Source organism: Lactuca saligna, chromosome 1, assembly GCF_052625555.1.
Source record: "Lactuca saligna cultivar CGN05327 chromosome 1, ASM5262555v1, whole genome shotgun sequence".
NCBI classification, from domain to species: domain Eukaryota; kingdom Viridiplantae; phylum Streptophyta; class Magnoliopsida; order Asterales; family Asteraceae; genus Lactuca; species Lactuca saligna.
This window is the reverse complement of record NC_136417.1, coordinates 65,771,624-65,794,627: the sequence shown is the minus strand read 5'-3', so window position 1 is coordinate 65,794,627 and position 23,004 is coordinate 65,771,624. Positions and strand designations below refer to the sequence as shown.

The 23,004-nt window shown below is 35.6% G+C and overlaps 1 protein-coding gene and 1 long non-coding RNA gene across 2 annotated transcripts; both read right to left on the bottom strand.

Moving 5' to 3' along the window:
• Nucleotides 1–5,340: 5,340 nt before the first annotated feature.
• LOC145038656 (uncharacterized) lies at nucleotides 5,341–7,767 on the bottom strand. Its single transcript, XR_013679486.1, has 4 exons — nucleotides 7,093–7,767; nucleotides 5,734–7,010; nucleotides 5,592–5,647; nucleotides 5,341–5,509 (listed from the first exon to the last, which is right to left on the bottom strand). It is a non-coding gene; the product is annotated as an uncharacterized LOC145038656 (long non-coding RNA).
• Nucleotides 7,768–12,670: 4,903 nt separating this feature from the next.
• Nucleotides 12,671–17,227, bottom strand: LOC145038527 (ubiquitin carboxyl-terminal hydrolase 2-like). Its single transcript, XM_078986865.1, has 3 exons — nucleotides 17,066–17,227; nucleotides 13,704–16,327; nucleotides 12,671–13,026 (listed from the first exon to the last, which is right to left on the bottom strand). The coding sequence occupies exons 2-3, from the start codon at nucleotides 16,319–16,321 to the stop codon at nucleotides 12,822–12,824; spliced, it is 2,823 nt and encodes a 940-aa protein (XP_078842991.1). The 5' UTR covers nucleotides 16,322–16,327; nucleotides 17,066–17,227; the 3' UTR covers nucleotides 12,671–12,821.
• Between the last annotated feature and the right edge of the window lie 5,777 nt (nucleotides 17,228–23,004).

The window sequence follows — 23,004 nt, the reverse complement described above, 5'->3', positions numbered from 1 at the left end:
CAATAAAATAAATAGGAAACTGGGAATGAGAGTCTTTTTCTCGCATCCATTCTTCATACGATTGTCAGAACAAAAATCTTGGATGCAACGAAATGGAAATTTTTATCAAGCCGCGATCTCATAGCTATAAATCTAAATATAGAAATATTATATAGATATAAATTAATCTTGATCCTGTAATCAAAGAAAGATAGTGAAAATTTTTCTTATCTTTTGACTTAAAATAAAAGGTTCTCCATGAAGGAACCAAATGACAATTTATTCCTATAGAACATCTAGGAACAAGACGATTGAATTGGAAATATCGACAAATTCTTGCGGAGTCCAAAGAAATGAAAATAAATAAAAGGTCAACTTGTTCCAATTTCATCTCTATTGAATATGAATATCAGAATAGCGGATATAGTAATGATTCAATGGGTCAGGTCCACTTATTTTTCTTTGATTGATCTATAATCTTTACAATGGATTTCATTGGCCTAATTGAAAATAGGAAGATTTGATGATTCAACAGATGACTTATCATTATTCGTGATAACTATAACTAATATACTCTAACAACTAATATACTATAACTCATTAGATGATAATATTATACAGTTGGTTACTTTTTTATTACTATTTTTTTTATTACTATTAATAATATCGCTATTCTACTTCTAATATTGATAATTCTAATATTGATAAAAAATTTAATAATAAAGATTTGGGTTTTATAAGTTATTTGGAAGAACCAGATTTTCGTCGATCCGTAATCAAAGGATCTATGCGCGCTCAAAGGCGTAAATTGGTTATTTGGGGACCGTATCAAGGAAATCCTCATTCCCCGCTTTTTTTGGAAAAAAAGCAAGATTTCCCTTTTCCTATATCCGACCTAATCAAACTTTTTTTAAATATTAAAGATCGGTTGGGTAAAAAGTCAGAATTCGAAATTTTAAATAAACAATCCCCCCCAAAAAGAAACAACCAGGAATACGTAATGGAATTCTGGGAGACCATTCCACATGGACACAAAACAAGAGGTATTCTGTTACTAGCTCAATCAACTTTTAGAAAATATATTAAATTACCTTTATTGATAATAGCTAAGAATATTGTCCGTACTTTATTACGGCAATCTCCGGAATGGGATGAGGATTTCCGAGATTGGAATAGAGAAATTTATCTAAAATGCAGCTCTAATGGTCTTCAATTCTCCAAAACAAAATTTCCTAAAAATTGGTTAAGCAGAGGTTTTCAGATAAAAATCCTATATCCTTTTCATTTGAAACCTTGGCACAGATCTAAGCTAAGACTCTATGATTCTGATAGAGATCTAAAGCAACAAGAGGATTTTGATTCTTGTTTTTTAACAATTTTGGGAATGGAAACGGAACATCCTTTTGGTCCTCCTCGAAAAACACCTTCCTTTTTTGAACCCATTTTTAAAGATATAGACTATAAAGTCGAAATCAGAAAATTAAATTTTAGAGTTCGAAGAATTTTTCAAAAAATAAAAAAGAAAGAAGCAAAAGCATTTTTCTTTATAAAACAAAAAATAAAAGAACTTTTAAAAGGAAATAAAATTCCATTATTTCTACCGAGAGAAATATATGAATCAAGTGAAACTCAAACAGAAAAGGATTCCATAATCAGCAATCAGATAATTCATGAATCACTTAGTCAAATTCGATCTACAGGTTGGACAAATTATTCACAGGCAGAAGAAGAAATGAAACATAGGATTGATAGAAGAAAGACAATCAGAAATGAAATAGAAATAATGAAAAAAAATAAAATTAATAATGCAGAATCATCCCAAAAAATTTTGAAAATATTAAAAATAAAAAATATTGAATTATTAGTTAAATTTTTCATTGAAAAAATATACATAGAGATCTTTCTATGTATCATTAATATGCGCAGAATCCCTCAACAACTTTTTATCCAATCAACAAAAAAAATTATTGATAATGATAAATACATTAACAATAATGAAACAAATCAAGAAAGGATTAATAAAACAAAACAAAATAAAATTGACTTTATTTTGTCTATGACTATAAAAAGGGCTTTTGATAATCTTAGAAATAGTAAGCGGAAGTCAGATATTTTTTTTGATTTATCTTACTTGTCACAAAAATATGTATTTTTCAAATTATCACAAACGCAGATTATTAACTTCAATAAGTTAAGATCTATTCTTCAATATAATGGACCGTCTTTTTTTCTTAAGACTGAAATAAAGGATTTTTTTGGAAGACAAGGCATATTTCATTCCGAATTAAGACATAATAAACTTCCAAATTATGGAATGAATCCATGGAAAAACTGGTTAAGAGGTCATTATCAATACGATTTATCTCAGATTACATCGTCTAGATTAATCCCCCAAAAATGGCGAAATAGAATCAACCAATGCCATACGTCTCAAAATAAAGATTTAAACAAATGGTATTCCTCTGAAAAAGACCAATTACTTGATTCAAAAAAAAAACAAAATTCGAAAGTCTATTTATTACCAAATAAAGAGGATAATTTAAAAAAAAAACTATAGATATGATCTTTTATCATATAAATATATTCATTCTGAAACTAAAAATAACTACTATATTTATAGATCATCATTAGAAACAAATAATAACCAAGAAAATTCTACCAGAAATAAAGAAAAAAATTTTAGCATACTCAAGAATATTCCTAGCAAGAATTATTTAGGAAAAAGTGATATTATATATATGGAAAAAAATAAAGATAGAAAATTTTTGTATAAAATTAATAAAAATATTAAGGTTGAACCTAATAAGGACCAAATAAAGGATAAAATTCATAATAATGGTCTTTTTTATCTTCCGATTGATTCAAATTTGGAAATAAATTACAAAAAGGTATTTTTTTGATTGGATGGGAATGAATGAAAAAATCTTAATCTTAAATTGCCTCATCTCCAATCCGAAAGTTTTTTTCTTTCCAAAGTTTGTGAGACTTTATCATAAATATAAAGAGAAACCTTGGTTTATTCCAAGCAAATTATTTCTTTTTAATTTGAATATCAATTCCAATTTTAGTGAAAATCAAAATATCAACGGAAAGCAAAAAGAGGATTTTTTCAAATTTAGCCCATCAAATTCAAAACAATATTTTGAATTAAATAATCAAAACAATATTGTTCGAGCATCATTAACCAACTCCTTATCAATCTCGATTCATTTCAATATGAACAACAATTTAACCAATTGGATTGACTAGAATATAACGAGTAATGGAATAAAGGAATATATTATATTGGGAATAGATCAGACTACTACTAAGAAACAATTTGTATTTTATATACAAAAATAGAAAAAAGGAAATGCATGTGATAGCTCATAACAAGGTTTTTCCCAGTTCTAAAGAGTTATTATTGACGAGCTACAGCAATTGCGCCGATTAACGCAACTAAAAGGATTATTGAAATGAATTCAAACGGAAGAAAAAAATCTGTTGATAAATGAATCCCAATTTGTTGACTATTACTTATCAAATCTTGTTCTATAATCTGGTTTGCTTTTGTAGTCCAAATAATTCCGTACCATGACGTATCTGGAATAGTAGTAATTAGTGAAACAAAAAGACTTGTACATACCACCGAAGTTATTCCATCTCCAACGGTCCAAAGATGGAAATCTTTGGAATATTCTGAACCATTTATGAACATCACAGCAAAAATTATTAAAACATTTATGGCTCCTACGTAAATAAGGAGCTGCGCAGCAGCTACAAAATGGGAGTTTGATAGAATATAGAATAAAGATATACAAACAAAAACCAGTCCCAACTAAAAGGCAGAATAAATAGGATTGGGAAGTAATACTACTCCCAGACCCCCTAATATAAGACCCAATCCCAAAAAGACTAAAAGAAAATCATGTATTAGTCCAGGTAAATCCATTATATATAAAATCAGAGATAAATAAATCAAAATCTTTCATAACTTTATTGATCCGGTCAGGAAAAAAGAAGTAACTCTACTTTTTTATAATAGTCAAGAGTTGCCTCTTGGTTTTTCATACAAACTACCAAGGGTTACCCCCCAGTCTTCCTACAGTACCTAAACCATATGGGCCGGCATTGGTGCCTTCGACCCATGGGACAGTGAGGAGACTCACCTCGAATGCAGAAGCTCCCTGAAAGAAATCCTTAGCTATTGTTCTGACGACTCCTCCGGCTATCAATACCAAATTAGCAATTGGATTCCAAACTATGATCCATAATCCATACTTGGGGTAAAATGATCACTTTAGCCCTGACCCAACATGAACCAAAATTGAGGCCCAAGCCCAAAGCCAAAAAGGCCCAAAACTACAAGATCCATAAAAGCCCATTAATGGCCTAATTTTCCAAATTGGGACCAACCCTATATGGGCCTTGTCCTAAAGCCCAATAATTCCTTAGTCAATAACAAATCTCAGTTAGCCCAAAAGACCCAAAGCAACAAAGTGGTCCGAGGGTGCGAAGCCCAAAATGAAACAAACCCAAAACCCATCTGATGACGAACATGGGGCATACGCTAAGCTACATTGGGCATACTCGAGGAATTCTAGATTGCGATCAAAAGAAGGTATGTTGGGCGTACCATCAGTTACTCGAGGCGTAACCATAATTTCTCCAAAACTCAAAAAACATCTTAATCCGTTAAGTCCTTGCATCAAAACCTTAGAAGACCTTCCAACTACACTCTTAAAGCATAAAGTCGGTGCCTTTATGTATTTACATGACTCAATGGGACCCAACAACCAACTTAATCCATTAAAACCCAACATAATCCAACTAGAACATGCATGGACCATTTCTAAACATCAAGCAAACATTTTTATGAATTAGAAACATCAAAAGAGGCAAGATCTATCACTCCAAGCTCTTGGAGTGGCTCAAACTCACAAGGAGAACTTAATACACCATAAAAACCCTTACTCGTGCCCTAAACTCAAATTTGAACAATAAGAAGTCAAGATGATAACTTTATACCTTGAGTGGGCTGGAAATGAAGCCAAAAGTCTAGATCTAAACGTCCTCTAGGGATGTCAACGGGGGCAACGGGAGCGGGAATAGGTGCCCCCGCCCCCGAAATCAATTGTTACCCCCGCTCCCGCTCCCGTCCCCGGTTCCCCCGTTTACATAGCCCCGGGTCCCGCCCCCGGTTACCTCCGTCGCCCCCGGTCCCGCCCCCGTTCCCTCGGTTCCCCGACTTAAAATTGGGTTTTTTTTTTTTGCTAAAAAACTGTTTTATTTTTGGCAAAAATACTATTTTTAATAAATTTAAAAGCCTAAAACCTAATCTTTTAGAAACTAAAAAAATTAAAAATCCAACAATTCCATCAATCTTACAATCTTACAAAAATAAATCCAACAATCTTACGAAGACAAATCTAACATTACAAATGCAAAATACGACAAATCCAAAATTACAAATATAAAACACAATTCACTACATCTTCAGTATCCGTTAATTTCCTTCAACTCTTCATTCACTGACATTCGAATATACTCCCTAAATAAATAACAAAAATAATAATAAAATAAATTATTATATTAGTTTATTCAATAGAAAACGACAAATTGAACAATCTTACCTCAAGTCCCTCATCGTCTTCATCGGAATGTACATCATCACCATCAATAATACAACCTAAGAAAGAAAAAATAAATAAAGGTAATAAGCATAATATATTAAAATGAATTAGAAAACAATGGTTCAAGAAAATTCATACATACCTTTTTTACCGCCCATAGCTAATTTTGAGTGCATATGATAGCTTCAATTGTTGACGGAAGAAGTCTACTCCTATGTGGACTAACGATTCTACCACTTGTAGAAAAAGAAGACTTTGAAGCAACAGTGGAGATAGGAATGGCTAATATGTCTTTTGCAATCAAACACAATGTAGGATACTTAACCCCATTTAACTTCCACCAACCTAACAAATCAAACTCATGAATCCGGGGTAAAGTGTCTTCCTCTAAGTACTTTTCTAATTCATTTTTCACAAAAACTTCACTAGTAGCAGAATTCCATGAAAAGAAAGCATCTAATGAGTCCATGTCACTTACGAGAGCTGCATCTCGACTAGAAGTGGGCTTAGTAGTAATATCATCATTACTTGCTTGACTCATAACACATGACTCATATCGCAAATATATATCTTCACAAATTTGACGCACTTTCTGAATTTCATCTTTTGCATTATCTACTCCATAGATAATAGGAAAACAATACTCTAGGAGCTTCATCTTAAACCTTGGATCCAATATTATCGCCATAGCCAACACCCCGTGACTTTCTTTCCAATACTCGTCAAACTTTGTAATCATATTTTCGGACATTTCGCTTATTTCAATGAAACTAGATGTATCCCATTTCTTTAGAGCAATCTTTATTTCACATATTTTGGGGAAAAAAATGTTGGTTGTTGGATATTTTGTTCCCGAAAATAATTCAGTGACATTATAAAAGATTTTTAGTCTATCACAAAGCTCACTTGCCAAAGCCTACTCTTTCTCATCAGGTGCATTCTTATATTGGGGCTCACGTTGTTGTAACCGATAAAACACCTTCTTGTATTTCAAAGCCGTGGAAAGCATTAAATACGTAGAATTCCATCGTGTTTTACAATCAACAACTAGGTTTTTTTTCACAAGAAACATTCTCGCACTTTGCATTTTTTTGAAATGTATCATGTCTTTTTGGTGTAGCTGTCCAAAAACTACAGTTGTTACGCACTTTCTCAATCCCATGTCCAAAAACATCCAACCCACTCCTCACAATTAAATTCAAAATATGCGCAGCACATCGCATATGAAACAAGCTTCTACCTAAAATCAAGCTATCAAAAGGTAGTTTGTCTACCATCAAATCTGTCATGCAATTATTTGTTGAACAATTATCAACAGTTAAAGTTGATAATTTTTTATCTATGTTCCAGTCCAACAAACTATTCATCAACACATTAGTTAGTTTCTCAGCAGTATGGGGGCATGGCACATATATAAACCTACCAGTTAACAAAGTAAATTCAATTTAATTAAAGAATGCATACTGATTGATTAAAGAAATCAATATAAATTAAGCATTACCTCAAAAGACGACTTTGTAATTGCCAAGAATCATCAATGAAATGGGTTGTCACTGTCATGTATCCTTTTTTTTTGGTAGTTGGCAGTCCACATGTCGGTAGTTATTGCAATCCTACCTTGAATACTCTCCAAAAAATGCATCATCCTTGCCTTTTCCTCCCCGTACAACTTCATGACATCAGATCTAGCTGTGTTTCTACAAATAGGCCTAAAAAGTGGTTGAAGTCCCTGACAAAAATCTCTAAAGCCTTCGTGTTCAACAATTCTAAGTGGGTAATCATGTTTTGTGATCATTTTAGCAAGATCGGTTCGGGAATCGTCATAATTAAACCGATGTGTTGCTAAAATTGATCCCCCACTTTCATCCGTCTTAGATCTTTTTCCGGTTAACTGACTCTGAAAATCATCAATTTTCTTTTGCCCAATTCGTATTTTGCATGACTTATGGTGAGAATGCATCCCTTTGGTTCCATTTTTGGTTGTATAAGTAATTTCCTTTCTACAATACTTACAAACAGCCTTTTTGGTTCCATTAACTTCTTCATAAGTGAAATGATGCCACATTGGAGATGTGAATTTAATTTGTTTCTCGTTACAGTTAACTGCAGAATTGGCAGTATCATTAACCGTGTTTGAATCATTGGGTTGATTCAGTTCTGCTGAAGACATGATTACAAAAATCTGAAAATGATTTACACAAACAATCGATGAGAAATCATGTATATGACTTATCTAGCTAAAAAATACATGTATGGAGACATTTAGTAATTTGACAGCATTTATTAATTTCACACAAGTTTTTTTACACAAACAGTCTTGTGGAGTTATGCACTTCATATTACTATATAAATAAACTCCATTGCATTTGATCTCAAAAAGTCAAAACAAGGTTCACAAACAGAAACACAAACAGAAGGAAATATGTTTCCAAACATGTTATGTGGAGCATGCAAATCTCATCATAATCACAGGGGCAATTTCATATATTTCTCGTATAAACATTTATTTATTTAAATAATTATTTAGTCATTAATGTAAGAATAATTTTTTGTATCAGAAATTTGAAGATGAATAACTTAAAATCATTGGAACCAATTTCAAATCTCCAGTTTCAGCCCCTAAGGTAGTGGTTTAATCTGGATTAAACCAACAGTGCAAGCATATTTTTTCTGCCCTGAGCCCTAAGGTTTAGACACTGGATACAGTCATACAAGTTTTTGAACTTGAGATTGAGAAACCGGAATGCATGAGATTGAGAAACGAGAATGCAGAACTTGAGACATTTGTGAGTTATTTATCAAATTGAGAAACGGGAATGCAGAACTGGAATGCAGAAGGGTAAACATTACCGTGCGTGGAAAATGGAATGCAAAAGACGGTCGTTGCAAGCCTGCGACGCTGCCTCGTTCGTTGCCTAAGAGTCGGGAAGAAAGGACACGCTACCTTGTTTGCTAATCGCTGCCTCGTCTTCACTCTTCCGATTTCAATTCTTCATTCGTCGGTCGGAACTTGGATTGTCGCTCTCGGTCGGAACTCGGTCACAACTTCACTCTTCAGACTTCATCACTTCAATTCTTCATTTGTATAAGGAGTAATCGTCTAATCGAGTTATGGAGTAATTCTGTAATTGAGTATTGTGTTGTGTATTGACGGAAGTTGGAACTTGGAACACAGAAAAGTTGAAGCCGTGTCAAGGGGTCTGCGCCTCTGCGGTCAAGCTCAAGCACTCAAGCCCTAATTGCCAAAATTTCTTATTTTAAATTAAATATATATTTTTTTATTTAAATATAAACGGGGCCCCCGCGGGAGTACGGGACAGTAATACTCATTCCCGCTCCCGGTCCCGAAAATAAACGGGAGTTAATATCGCCCCCGCTCCCGAATTTTTTTATAAATTAGTCCTGTACGGTATCGGGGTCCCACAGGGATTTTTGACATCCCTAACGTCCTCATTTGAACCACAAGCTACCATCAAGCACCCTTTTCTTGAAAATGAGCAAATACACACCAAAAAGCACACTTGGATCTCTCAAACACTCAAGATGAGATTAGGGTTTCCGAAATAAGGCTAGAATTCAATGGAGGCTGAGAAAGGAAAGATCCTTGAGCTCATAAAGATGTTTAAATAGTGCCCAAACCCTAAAAATTAGGGTATGGCACTCTAACCACTACGTTGGGCGTACTCACCCAGGCACGTGCCTTCTACCATGCATGCATGGGATTGAAACGCAAGCCTTTTCCAATAAGGGTCGTTTCTGCCAAAATTTTCAAAATGTCATAACTTCCTCATCTTAGGTCCGTTTCCAACGAACCTTATATACACGGAAAGGTGGCAAGAAGCTCTACGCTTCTAACAAAACACCCAAGCCTTAAACCTCCCGAACAAAACCCAAAATCCATAAAAGACCAAATTATCAAATTACGATTATACCATTGGCCTCTAAAGACACAATCGAACACTTGGATCACTTAAACCATAACACCCACACCCGAGAAGGGCCAGATTCTTTCTTTCCCAAGGCCCTAACCCTCATGACCACTAGAGATTGGGTCACAACCCCGAATAAAGAAGCAAATCTGAAACCGAGTGTTATAACTCACCCTGACTCCTTATTGAATGCTCTCTTATGTTTTTTACTCTTCACTTCACCTCAACAACCATCTATAAACAATACCAAGCATTGGTTACTAAATTAACTAAAATAACCTTAGGACTTATTTCAAACCTATTTTCTAAATTAATTTTATATTTTATCTATAAGAGAGTGTTAGAAGAATGGGACTCAAAACGGATAAGCCAAACTCAAGATAGCATTTTTCCTTTTTAGAATAGTACAAGGCCCATGTAACATTTTTCCTTGGCATTACACGATCGTATAATGCCCTTCACAGCCTCATTACATGGCCATGTTTTTCCAAGTCAAAACATAACACGGACGTGTAATGTTGCAGCACTACGCATTCATGCCAAATTTCTTATTAAGGCATCATACTTTGTCATTCTTGATTTCGTTCTTCACCAAACTTTACCATGGGATCTTAATGACCTAAAGTTATATTAACACTACTTTGACTCAATCAAATCTTTTCCTTACTATGAATTAATCATTAAGACCTTTACAGGTCATAGAAGTTGTAGGATGCTTATATGAACATCATAATAACAACAAAGGTCTTATTATCTCTTTAATTATCAAATTGCTAACAATGATTCATCTAAGCTCTAATTCTATCAATAATTCCCTCAAAAATAATTTATATAGCTTAAAATAACTCATAGAGCTTAATTCTTTGGAATTCATGGAATGGAATTTGGGATTCCATCCATTAAACTCTTCACAAAGCTATATCCAAGAGAGGTCTCTTCAATTGATTCACTCCATGACTACTTAATGAACAATCAATGTTCCAAATCATATAGGATTAGATTTGAATCATTGAAATCATAATTTCAATTAACCAACGCCTCTTAATTCATGGTTCAAGGAGTTGTTCTCCATTAATGGCGAGTAAAGCTACATATCTCAACCAAAACTTCATTAAAACAAAATTGGAGTTGATTCAATGAAGGATGGGAGTTCTAACATAAAATTCAATCACGAATCAAGAATTTAACAATCAGTTGACTCACCATCATCGGATTTTGGCTCAATACAAACCCTAGGTTCAAATCAAGATGTGATAAGAGTGAGAGATGATACCTTCAAGTGCTAAATTCCAACCCTGACTTCCAGATACTTTGATGGCTTCAAAAACAATTCTAGATCTTCTTTTCGTCATCAAAATAGCCATATGTGCTCTCCTCCCTACTCCAAATCGTTCTTCCCTGCAAAATGAGGTAGGTGACCCTCCATCTAGCTCCTAACTTGCCTCACCTGTCACTTATGGTCCTTTCATCCTTATTTCTTATAAAAGTGGCACCATTAGACCATACTCTTTAGGAGGCATCCGCTCCAAATAAACTACCTACTTAACAGTCCCACCCCCCCCCCCCCCCCCCCCGCGCGCGCGCGCGCGCGCGCGAATGATCAGTGCAGCAATTAAGCATCCTTAGACGAATGAAAGTACTCTAACTAATGGTCTTCTTGAGAGGATCGGATGCGAATGATCGGTGCGGCAGTTAGGCATCCTTAGACGAATGAAAGTACTCTAACTAATGGTCTTCTTGAGAGGATCGGATGGCCATAGAGGCAAAAGGAAAGGATTCCATTCGTCTTTTTTTGTCCTAGTCATGAAGGTTTTGGCTTTCTTTCTTCTAAGTTTGACTAGCCATTGATTGATATAATTTCTAAATCAAGAATTTGAGTTGTGAATTCTGGTGTAATGTTCGATCTAAGATATTCGAAATAAACAGATAGAATTGTTGGCTTTCTCAATAGCTTTATCAGCCGGAAAAGCAGTTACTAATTCCTATCTCAGTAGCTTCATCTTCTTTGGAAGCTGAGAATGCTTCTGCTGACGAACCGCGATCCACAAACGGACGCATGGGACTATACCTTCCTAGCCACGTGAAGCCTACCAAACTTGGTCGTCAAAAGGGGCACTACTAGTGTTGTGTTCTTTTCATTGAAGCATACCTTTCGCTAGGCAGGGATCAATTACGAGTACGAAATACATTTCACATACAAGTCGGATAGCACGATAAGTCAATTACACTCCTCCGCTTGGCATTCCAATTCAAATACTAGTGAGACAGACAACCTCATGTCTATGCGTTAAAATAGTAATGACCTTGCCTACAGGCTCATTGGTACACTCAAGTAGGAACGAATTCTCCACTTAATTAAGAAATGTTTTAAAGACACAAAGGATCAAAGCAATAATTAAGAAAGGTTTTAAAGACACAAAGGATCAAAGCAATGGAAAAGCAAGGGACGAGGCGACTGACTATAATGTTACTGTTACGTGAATTTATTATTAATTTAAATAAATTAAATATAAATATAAGTACTATAATGTTACTTTATCGTGAATTCATTATTAATTTAAATAGATTAAATATAAATAATGAAAAAACGATAGAAAATATGCCATTTGGTTCCAATAAAACTTATCATATATAACAATAAACAACACTTAGCCAAATTAATGTATTTTACGAGATATTTGTGATACAAAAATGCGTAGAAAGGTCATAAACTTATTTTATATAACAACAAACAACACTGTGGTAGCGACATGCATTTATATTAAGTTACATAATGTATGGTAAATATACTTCACAAACAAGTGGCTAAAGTATTAAATTCATATAAAAAAACAACACGTTCTCAAGTACAAACCAATCATTTTTGTTAGAAACTTGATTGTGAATTAGTTTTTAAACTTGGTGCTTTCTTGAGTGTTTTATTGTAAGAACTACTATGGTCCAAATCCTTTAGTTGAAAATGAATTTACTTTATGATTTAATGGAACGTTATTGTTAACTTTTCAAACCATTATTCCCTTGTTATATGAATTATCAAAGCAAGCTCAGACCAAATTCAAATAACATCAAAGATTACAAGTAACAAAAAGTATGGCTGTAAGTGAGAGCCATTAACTCCTCGATATCAAATCAAAAGTTACAAGAAATTAATTTAAAACGTCAACGAAAAAATATCGCTCTATTGAATACTCATGAGACAAAATTTGACAACATCCCATGATTTCCCAAAAAGAATACCGAAAAATCAAAGGATTGAAGTTTTAAAAATAATTAAATAAACAAAATATCAAAAAATTTAAACTCACATTGCTTCGTAGAACAAAATGTAGGCCTCACACCGAAGAACTTCCTCCAAAGAAGTCACACGGATATACGCATCACTGGCATGATACCATATGCAATCACCTCCTTTCACATATGCCACATAATGGCCTCCCCTCATTGACCCTAAATGCTCCACCACTCCCATTAATTTGTATTTGTATGTCTCCTTTTCTTTACAACAACTGTAATCAATTAAAGGGACGATTTGGTCATTTTAACATTCAGTCTTGTCGTGTAATAGAGTTTTAGGCTACGTGTGCCAGAGCTAGTTTATTTTCGAACTTTTTTAAATTGTCATGTTTGGTAAGCCAAAAAATAGCTTATAAGTTAGCTTTTTAAAAAGGTGTTTAGACTACATTTTAAGGAGTTTTTTTAAAATATTCCAAATATACCCCTAATTAGTTATAGAAAACTCATTATAGGAAATATCTTTTTATGTCATTTTGAATCTTCCAGCTAGTTTTTACCAAGGCTATGTTTGGAACGTCACAGCTGGCAGATAAGCTTCGCTTATTTTTCAAACTTTTTTAAGTTTTCATGTTTGGCAAACCAAAAATTAGCTTATAAGCTATCTTTTTGAAAAGCTACTTAGACTAGCTTTTTAGGAGCTTTTTTAAAAATTTCCAAATATACCCCTTAATTAACTATAGAAACACATACTTTTAAATGTTCTTTTATGTCATTTTATATCTTTCAGCTAGTTTTACCAAACACCATTTTTTATCAACTAACTTTTCAGCTATCAGCTAGCTTTTCAACTAGTAGCCAAACATAGCCCAAATGTCATTTTTTATCAATTAGCAACTAACTTTTCAGCTAATACGCCAAGCATAGCCTTAGTATAAGAAAAGAAACATACCTAGGGTCCATGTCGGGTTTAAGATCGATTGTATCTCTAAAGCTGACATGGCCGTTTAATTTACTTAAACGCCCCCGAGCATCTTGGCAGAACCTTTTCAGATGAACGGTCAAAACCGGTGGGGCCCGACTGATCAAAATCCTCTTAGACGCATCTCTCGCCACCTTGGGACTCTTGGAATCCACGTCATCATCTTCGCTGCTATCTGACTCATGTTTCTTACATTCACCATTGGATTTGTTTACACTGCAAGATTCAGTATCCTGACTCCCGAACCCATTGGGAAGCGAGTGGTCAACGCCTGAATCACATGAAATTCCATTTTTACCCTTGTTTTTGTTCTTTAGTCTCGTCCTTTGTTGTTTTGAACATTGTTCACACTGCCACGCGTGTTCGGTTTTTGTTAGAAGCTCAGGGGTAGTGAAATAAGCCAAACATTTCTCCACTGAAACTGGAGAATTATTGTCATCAATATCATCAGGATCAGATTCACTGTTGCTTGTAGTCATTAAACCTTTTTTTTCATCTCCATTTGACAAGGGTTTTATATCAAGCTCAGGTTCATCAAACAAACCTCCGATTCCAAACCCATCAACTTCCAAGGGTTCTTTTGTAATTTCATTCCCACCACTTGTTGAAACTTCGGTGTTATTTCCAGAATTTTGAATCACTGATGGGTCTTTGTTATGTGATTCCGTTGTTGAGGTAACTTCAGAGTCTTGGATTTTTATTTGGGTTTCATCTTTCCAAGAAACTACGCTGCTGTTTCCGGAATCTTGGATTCCTGAAGGGTCCGGATTCTGTGATTCCGTAGTTGAAGTAACTTCAGATCCTTCAACTTTTAACTGGGGTTCATCTTTCCAAGAAGCATTGTTGCTATTTCTGGAATCTTGGATTCCTGATGTGTCCGGAATATATGATTCCGTAGTTTTAGATTCTTGAACTTTTACCTGGGGTTCATCTTTCCCAGAAACTCCATTGTTATCTCCGGAATCTTGAATTCCTGAAAGGTCTTCATTACGTGATTCCGTAGTTGAGACGACTTCAGATTCTTGAACTTTTAAGTAGCCTTCATCTTTCCAAGAAACTCCATTGTTATTTCCGGAATCTTGAATTCCTGACGGGTCTTCATTACGTGATTCCATAGCTGAGGTAACTTCAGATTCTTGAACTTTTACATGGGATTCGTCTCTCCAAGAAACTTCATTGCTATTCCCGGAATCATGAATTCCTGACATGTCTTCAATACATGATTCCGAAGTTGGTTCAAGGTAATCCAACCATGATGTTGTTTCCTCTAAAACAACAGATTCAACTTTCCCAGTAACACATGGTTCAATAGACTTTATGGGTCCCGAGTTTTCTTCAATGATTGAAACTTTCATAAAACTTTGGTCTACTTTGGAATCCTTTTCCTTTTTATTCTTTGACCGAAATTTTCCCGTTCTTTTTGGAGGAAGTTTTGTTTTCTTGGATTTAGAAACCAACTGAACCCTTTTAGATGGAGGAGATCTTTTAGTAGGTAAAGGTAATGAGAGATCTAAATATGGCTCATATACTACAGAATTATGCCCACATTCCAAACAACTAACAGTGCTAGAAATTTGTCCTCCAAAAATGGTATCCACAAAAGTAGGAACATTTTCTTGAGTAGCATTACCATTTTGAGAACGTTTTCTTATACCAGATTCCTCATTACACATTCCATCAAGCAAGCATCGAAGCAATTCATGACTATCATGTTGTTGAAATACCCTAAATTGTGGAGCCTTGACACAAACACACCCAAAAAAGGCTCGTGGATTAATGACATTCTTGCCCCCTGTTGATTGACTAGTTTCAATAAAAAGTTTCTTTAAAGACACCATAAGAGGCCCTAAAGTTCCCTCAAGTCTCAAGAGATACTCCCGCAATTTATCCATTGCCAAAAGATTTTGCAAAACTGAATTGAAGAAACAAGTGTTTCCTAAATTCACTAAACCCCTTACTATGTATCCACCATTTTCAAGGGTATTTACGGAATTTAACTCGGCTGTATCACTATCATCAACATCTTTACGGGTTTCTAACGATTGGGTCTTTAATGCTTTAACAAATTCGGATAATGTGTCTTTTTGTTCTCCATTTTGAACTGGAATAAGTGTATTGCAAATGAAACACCATCTTAAATTAGGGTTTGCAAATTTTATAACTAATGGATGGTGATTTTGTTTTGAATGGCGTGCTGCATGGGTTTGAGGGGTTGTTGGGAACCCAACACCACCACATGAAAAATGACCACATTCCAAGCATACCCATATGGAATTGGAATTGGAATCGGATTTTGAACCATTTCCTTTATTCTTTTTTCCCTTTTTTGTCCTTCTATCGTTCACACTTTCTCTACAATCATCACATTTGTGAGACTCAAGTGATGCTATTTTTAAGGAAAAGTTTTCAAAATTGATGCCCTTTTCAAGATGAGGACATGTTTTAGTCTCTTTAATAACGGAAGCTCCATTGATGACTGTATCAATGGATGGAATGATGTCTTGTGAAACTGTTTTGGGAGAAAAAGATGGAATCCGTTTGTCCTTTTGAGCACTGCGGGCTGCCTTCTTGTTGACCTTTTTCCCCATTAAAATCTGAAAATGTTTCAGTTTAATAAAAAGGTCAACAATTCTGAATAGCTAAAGATATCATCGAAAGTACATTGTTAGAGATAAATGTTATTTGCCAACGTATATGATAGAGAGAAGTTTAGAATCATAATGTAATCTGTAAATTCAAAGATTGGCATCCACTGGATGATAGTTTTGTTCCCAAAATCTCTGTATTATGTTATCTTCATACTATTCATATGTGGATGTCCATTTTCTTATAAGTACAAAATCCAAAATGATATAAGCAATGTTGATTATATGCAATTCCGGAATCCATAAAGATAAGTATTATATAATGAAATAAGATAGGCACTTTACATAAAAAGCCTATTTTTCTCCTGAAGTATTAAGATCTGTTCTTAGCGTATCTTCAATGTCATCTAATAGGAACAAGTTTATGTTGTAGTTACAGGATATCTTACACAAAACTTATATTAAAATTGAATTAGTACATCATCCATAATCGAAATTCGCAACTCTAGTTTGATTATAAATAGTCTCAAAAGCACGATAGATTAATGGTTTAGGGTTTCAAATCAATTAATATGTTCAGATGTAAGTTTCTGATTTGAAACATCCATTAAGAAAACCGATGAAATCGAAACGAACGATAAATACTCAAAAAAAAATCAAATCATGAACTTCAGAGTAACCAAAAACATGTTATACCAATTGGAAATTAGATGTCCAAAAAGAATAAACAAAAGAAGAGGAGCTTACTTGGAAGCCGCTAGAGAAGGAGGCTGAATTTAACGGATCGGCGGCGGGCAACGCCGGGGAGCAGACGCCAGAGCTGTGACTACGGTCTTCAGTCTTCAGTAAAGGGGTGTGGTTCAACAGTTCAAGGGCTTGTGGGGCGAGGGTTTGCCAGTCGTCTCTTTAGTTTTCCCAATTCTGCATTTCTGCCAAGTTTTAAAATTAGTAATCCAATTTAATTTTTTATTTAAATAAATTATTTATGATTATTTTTATTTTATTTATAACCACAAACTAGAAATTGTTCCATCAGCGCGTCGCAACTTTACGTGATAAGCATGCCCTAGAAGTTTGGATCTGTGATTTGGAGCCGCTGCATACGTGATAAGCATGTCCTAGAAGTTTGGATCTGTGATTTGGAGCTGTTGCATGGCTCAAATCAGGTATGTATGGAAAAAGGGACTGAACGGACTCGGTGAGTCGCAAGCTTGACTCGGCGAGTCATATGAAAATAGTTATGGACTCGACGAGTTTGATGAGCAACTCGGCGAGTCCGATGAAGATTGCCTTAGACTCGACGAGTTGTTCTACAACTCGGCGAGTCGGATGAGTTTTTCCCAAGAAAAGTAGTGTTTGAATGGAGAATGAATCTTTTTATCGAATGATCAAAAAAAAAAGGTCCGGATCTCCTGCGGGAATGATTTGGAAGAGCCAAAACCAAAAATAGTGGTATTTGCTAACAACAACATAATAGAGGCAGTCAATCAATATATATTGATCCGAAATTTGATTCAAATCCAACATAGCACCCATAGATACATAAGAAATGTATTGAGTCGATTCTTTTTAATGAATAGATCCGATCGCAACTTCAAATATGGAATTCAAAGGGATCAAAAAAAAGGATACTCTGAATCATAGAACTCTAATGAAATATATGATCAACCAACATTTATCGAATTTGAAAAAGAATCAAAAGAGATGGTTTGATCCTCTTATTTTTTTTCTCGAACCAAGAGATCCATGAATCGGGATCCTGATGCATATAGATACAAATGGTCCACTGGGAGCAAGAATTTCCAGGAACATTTCGTTTCTGGGCAGAAGAGCATACCGATTTACGTTTTGGGAAGGACATGATCTGTAAATTTGCTATTATGTTGGGACTATTTTTAAATTTTTTTAGATATATGAAATAAAAAATATAATGTGAACCATTTCTATAAAAAAAATATATACATAGACCTTTTTGTAAATTGTCAACATACAAAAGTATTTTGACCAAAGTCTAAAACTCGAACATACAAAAATGCATACCAGTCTTTTTCTTAAATTATATGGATAATTTTTACAATTTATTTTTTATATATGACCAAATCTATCAATATATAAGCTAAAATCTAAAAATATATCATTCATAGACTCCTAGTATTTTATTATATATAATAATTATATATTCTTCTAATTTTTGGTGCATGGAGTTTTTAATCTAAAAAAGTATATTAATAAATTACATTCGTTCCTCGTTCAAGTGCCAAATTGCACGTTTAGTCCTTATTTTTAAAAATTAACTCGGATCATCCTTCATATCGTTAAAAGTTGCATGTTACGTCCCTCACATACATAAAATGACTATCATCCTTCATATCGTTAAAAGTTGCATGTTACGTCCCTCACATACATAAAATGACTATCATCCTTCATATCGTTAAAAGTTGCATGTTACGTCCCTCACATACATAAAATGACTATCTTGCCCTTTTCTTTTTCTTTTTCATTTATTTTTCAATTGTTTATAATTTATCTATTATTTTGTATTAATTATAATTCTTAGAAAATAAACTTCTCCTTAAATTGGTTCCAAGTTCCAACCCCTCCCACCATCAACCACCTCCGGCCATCAATCAACCATCTCCAGCCACCAGTCACCACTGACAAACACCACCATTCACCTCCAAAATAAAAACAGAAACTTGAAATTAAACCAGAAAATCAAATATGAATCTAACCCTACATCTAAAAGCCCTAAGTACCTGTTAACAAATCCCAAAAATCTTTTCAGAGATGAGAGTTGATGGCTATGGTCGGTATCTGGAAGACGACGTTCTTCTCCAACCATACGTCGTCATCCCCCTCCATATCCTTCTTCTTCTCTAAATCCAAGGCAACCTTAGATCCGAGGGTGTGATTTATTTCAAGAAAGATGGAAGGCAACAGTGGGTGTGATTTATTTCTCCGGCACCACCACCCAGAATCGTTCAAAGAGACGATCTTCAACGTGCATATCGACAGAGTACAATTCCACGAAGTGCAAATCCATGGAGTGCAGATCTAGGAACGGAGAAGCGAGATGAGTTGTTTCATAAATGTAGATCAGCAGTGTTGCGTCGGATACGTTGCCTATGTCATGGATATCCAGGATAAAGTAAGGCGACAGTCAATGATGTACCGGTAGTGCGAGAGTACCCGGACGTATTCTCGGAGGATCTACCTGGGATACCTCTGGAGAGACAGGTTGATTTTAGGATTGACCTGGTCCCTGGTACGGCTCTGATAACCAAGGCACCATATTGGTTGGTTCCTCCCATGATGCATGAGTTATCTACGTAGCTGCATTAGCTACTAGACAATGGTTTCATCAGGCCGAGCAGTTCACCATGGGGAGCCCCGGTCCTATTTGTGAAGAAGAAGGATGGGTCACATCGTATGTGCATAGACTACCGGGAGTTGAATAAGGTAACAGTGAAGAACCGTTACCCACTTCCAAGGTTAGATGATTTGTTTGACCAGCTTCAGGAAGCATCTTGGTTCTCCAATATTGATCTACGGTCCGGATATAACCATATGCGGGTCAGAGATGATGATGTACAGAAGACCGCTTTTAGGACCCACTATGGTCATTATGAGTTTGTGGTGATGTCGTTTAGGCTCACCAATGCTTCATACACGTTCATGGACCTCATGAACCACATGTGCAGACTAATGTTGGATCGGTTTGTAATAGTGTTCATTGATGACATCTTTACTCCAAGACTCAATAGCACCATGAGGAGCACCTAAGAGAGGTGTTGGAGACACTGATGAGGGAGAGACTTTTCGCGAAGTTCTCCAAGTGTGAGTTCTGGTTGCGCAAGGTGCAGTTTCTTGGGCACCTCGTCAACCCATAAGGGTATTTTGGTAGATCCGGCCAAGATAGAGGTCGTGATGCAGTGGGAGATCCCGAGGTATCCATTTGAGATTTGGAGTTTCTTGGGTTTGGAAGGGTATTACAAGAGATTTATCCAGGACTTCTCCAAGATAGCAGTTTCGTTGACCCGACTGACCAAGAAGTCAGTGGTTTTTTGTTGGGTCCTGAGCAGTAGACAACCTTTGAGACGCTCAGGCAACGATTATGTGAGGCGCCGATTCTCACCTTGCCGGAGGGGGTAGATGACTTCGTAGTCTACTGTGATGCTTCGATCACAGGCATGGGAGTAGTGTTGATGCAGCGGGGTCATGTGATAGCTTATGCTTCGAGACAGCTAAAGCCCCACGAGGCTAACTATCCGACGCATGATTTAGAGCTGGGGGTTGTAGTGTTTGCCCTCAAGATTTGGCGGCATTACCTCTACGGGGTCTGGTGTACCATTTACACGTACCACAAGAGTTTGAGGTACCTCATGGATCAGTCGAATTTCAAAATGAGGCAGCGTAGGTGGTTAGATATGGTGAAGGATTAAGATTGTGAGATCCTTTACCACCCGGGCAAGGCCAACGTAGTAGCTGACGCCCTGAGCCGTAAGTCGGTAGCGGCCCCGATTCAATACATTTGTCTAAGGATCACAGTAATTACTCCATTGTTGGAGCATATCCATGAGGCACAGGTCAAGGGCCTGAATGAGGATCACGGGAAGTGCAATCGGATCATAGACCAGGTGGCCTCCTTTGACTACGATAGTCGTGGGTTGTTGACCCTGCATGGGAGGTTTTGGGTGTCGTACTAGGGCGGGGTACGGAAAATATTGATGGACGAAGCCCAAAAGTCTAGGTTCTCCATCCATCCAGAGGTGACGAAGATGTACAGAGATCTCCGAACCGATTACTGGTGGCCCTGCATGAAGCGGGATGTTGCTTGGTACGTAGAGAAATGCCTGACCTACAGGAAAGGCGGAGCACCAGAGGCCACATGACAAGATGTAGTCGTTGGACATCCCCGTGTGGAAGTGGGAGGACATTACTATGGATTTTATCACTAAGCTTCCCAAGACCACACGTGGGGTCGATTTGATATGGATCATCATGAATCGGTTGACCAAGAGCGCCCACTTCATATTGATCCAAGAGAGCATCTCGGTCGAGAAATTGGCCGAGATCTACGTACGAGAGGTGGTGGCATGAAATGGAGGGCTTGTGTCAGTAGTGTCAGACCGAGAAGTCCACTGTTGGATGAGTGTCTAAGTCCATAACTGTTTTGGTATGTACTTGACCCGATTATGAGCATGGTCCTTTTGGGTTGCCTTCACCATAGCAATATGTAGGATGATTTAAGGAGAGAAAGGTTTAAATATGATTTATTAATATATTATGAGAATAATATATTAAAGGAGAAATCATATTGTTTAATTAATATTGGTCAAGAATTAATTAAAAATTAATTTTGTGGTTAAAAGAGATTAATTAAACTTAGGGGACTGAAGCTGTAATTATAAGATAATTATAATTGGGCTATGGATCACCTAATAATATATAGGTTGAACGAATTCTATGGGAAGCCCATTAGAAATCGTCCAAGGGATATGTTTAAGGAGTCCATGGGCTGCTTAGGGCCTAAGCAGTCAGATTAGGGTTTCCTAGTTGTAAACCCTAATAGCCTACATGTATAAAAGGGACCCTTAAGCCCCAAAAACGTGACCAACACTTCCATTAGGGTTTCCAGCCGTTTTTGGTGCCTCCTTTTCTTCTCCTCTTTATCCAAGTTGCATATGGTGTTTGTGACTCCATTAGAGGTACTACACTTGTGGTACTTGCTTTCAAGAGCTAAGGAAATTCAAGGAACTAGTTGTTATTGCTATATAACAACAAAAGGTATGTATTCTAGCTTTATATATGAATTTCGAAAAATTATAGTAGCATGCCAGGTTTCTTTTTGTGTTCATAAAGTTGTATAACTAATAGTGAAAACATAGATCCAATACTAGGGTTGCATGCACACATAGGATTGTTTGTATAAGACCCATCAGTGGTATCAGAGCCATTGGTTTTTGTTTTCAATTAGCTTTTATTCAAATTTGTGAACTTGACATATTAGGGTTTATGGCTAATAAATCCTAAAGGCTAGGTAATTTTCGCAATTAGGGTTGCAAAACCCTAGATGGCGATTTTTGCTAGGGTTTCCCAAATCCTTTCCTTAGCCTCCAAGATTTTGAAATCTCGGGTTATCCAACCCTTGGATTTCGAAATTACCTCCTTCCCAAAGGTTAGATCCTAAATTTTAGGGATTTGGACAATCCCATATCTTGTAATTATCTTTTATGTTAAATATGGTAATTAAAGATCTTGAATTATCCCATCCCTTATTTTCGAGATTTAGAGAGGGATTCAAGGGATTAGGATATCTTAGATGTATAATTGGTAATTATCCTCATGATCTAGATAATCCCTTGTGATTTAATAATTTAAATTAATTGTTTAATTTATGGTAATTATTAAATCAAGAGTTTTAATATTTTAAATTTTAATTTAAATGTCTTAAATTCGAAAATTTTAAGTGAGATTAAAACCTAATTGTTTTGAAGAGTTTCAAAACTTGCCCTCAAGTTTTGGAATTTAAATTGTTGATTAAAAGTTAATTTTGAAAGTCTAAATTCCAAAACCCTGATTTTGAAAAGTTCAAATTAAACCCTTATGGTTTTATTAAATTAATTAAGTGTATAATTAAAAGAGATTTAATAAATCCATAATGATTTTGGTTAGTTAAAAGTATA

What these genes read in the sequence shown, in the direction of transcription:
- LOC145038527 (XM_078986865.1), bottom strand. Translation starts at nt 16,321, where the DNA reads ATGGGGAAAAAGGTCAACAAGAAGGCAGCCCGCAGTGCTCAAAAGGAC. An exon ending in AAACCCGACATGGACCCTAG is followed by an intron (nt 13,027 to 13,703) that starts GTATGTTTCTTT and finishes AATTGATTACAG; the next exon opens with TTGTTGTAAAGAAAAGGAGA.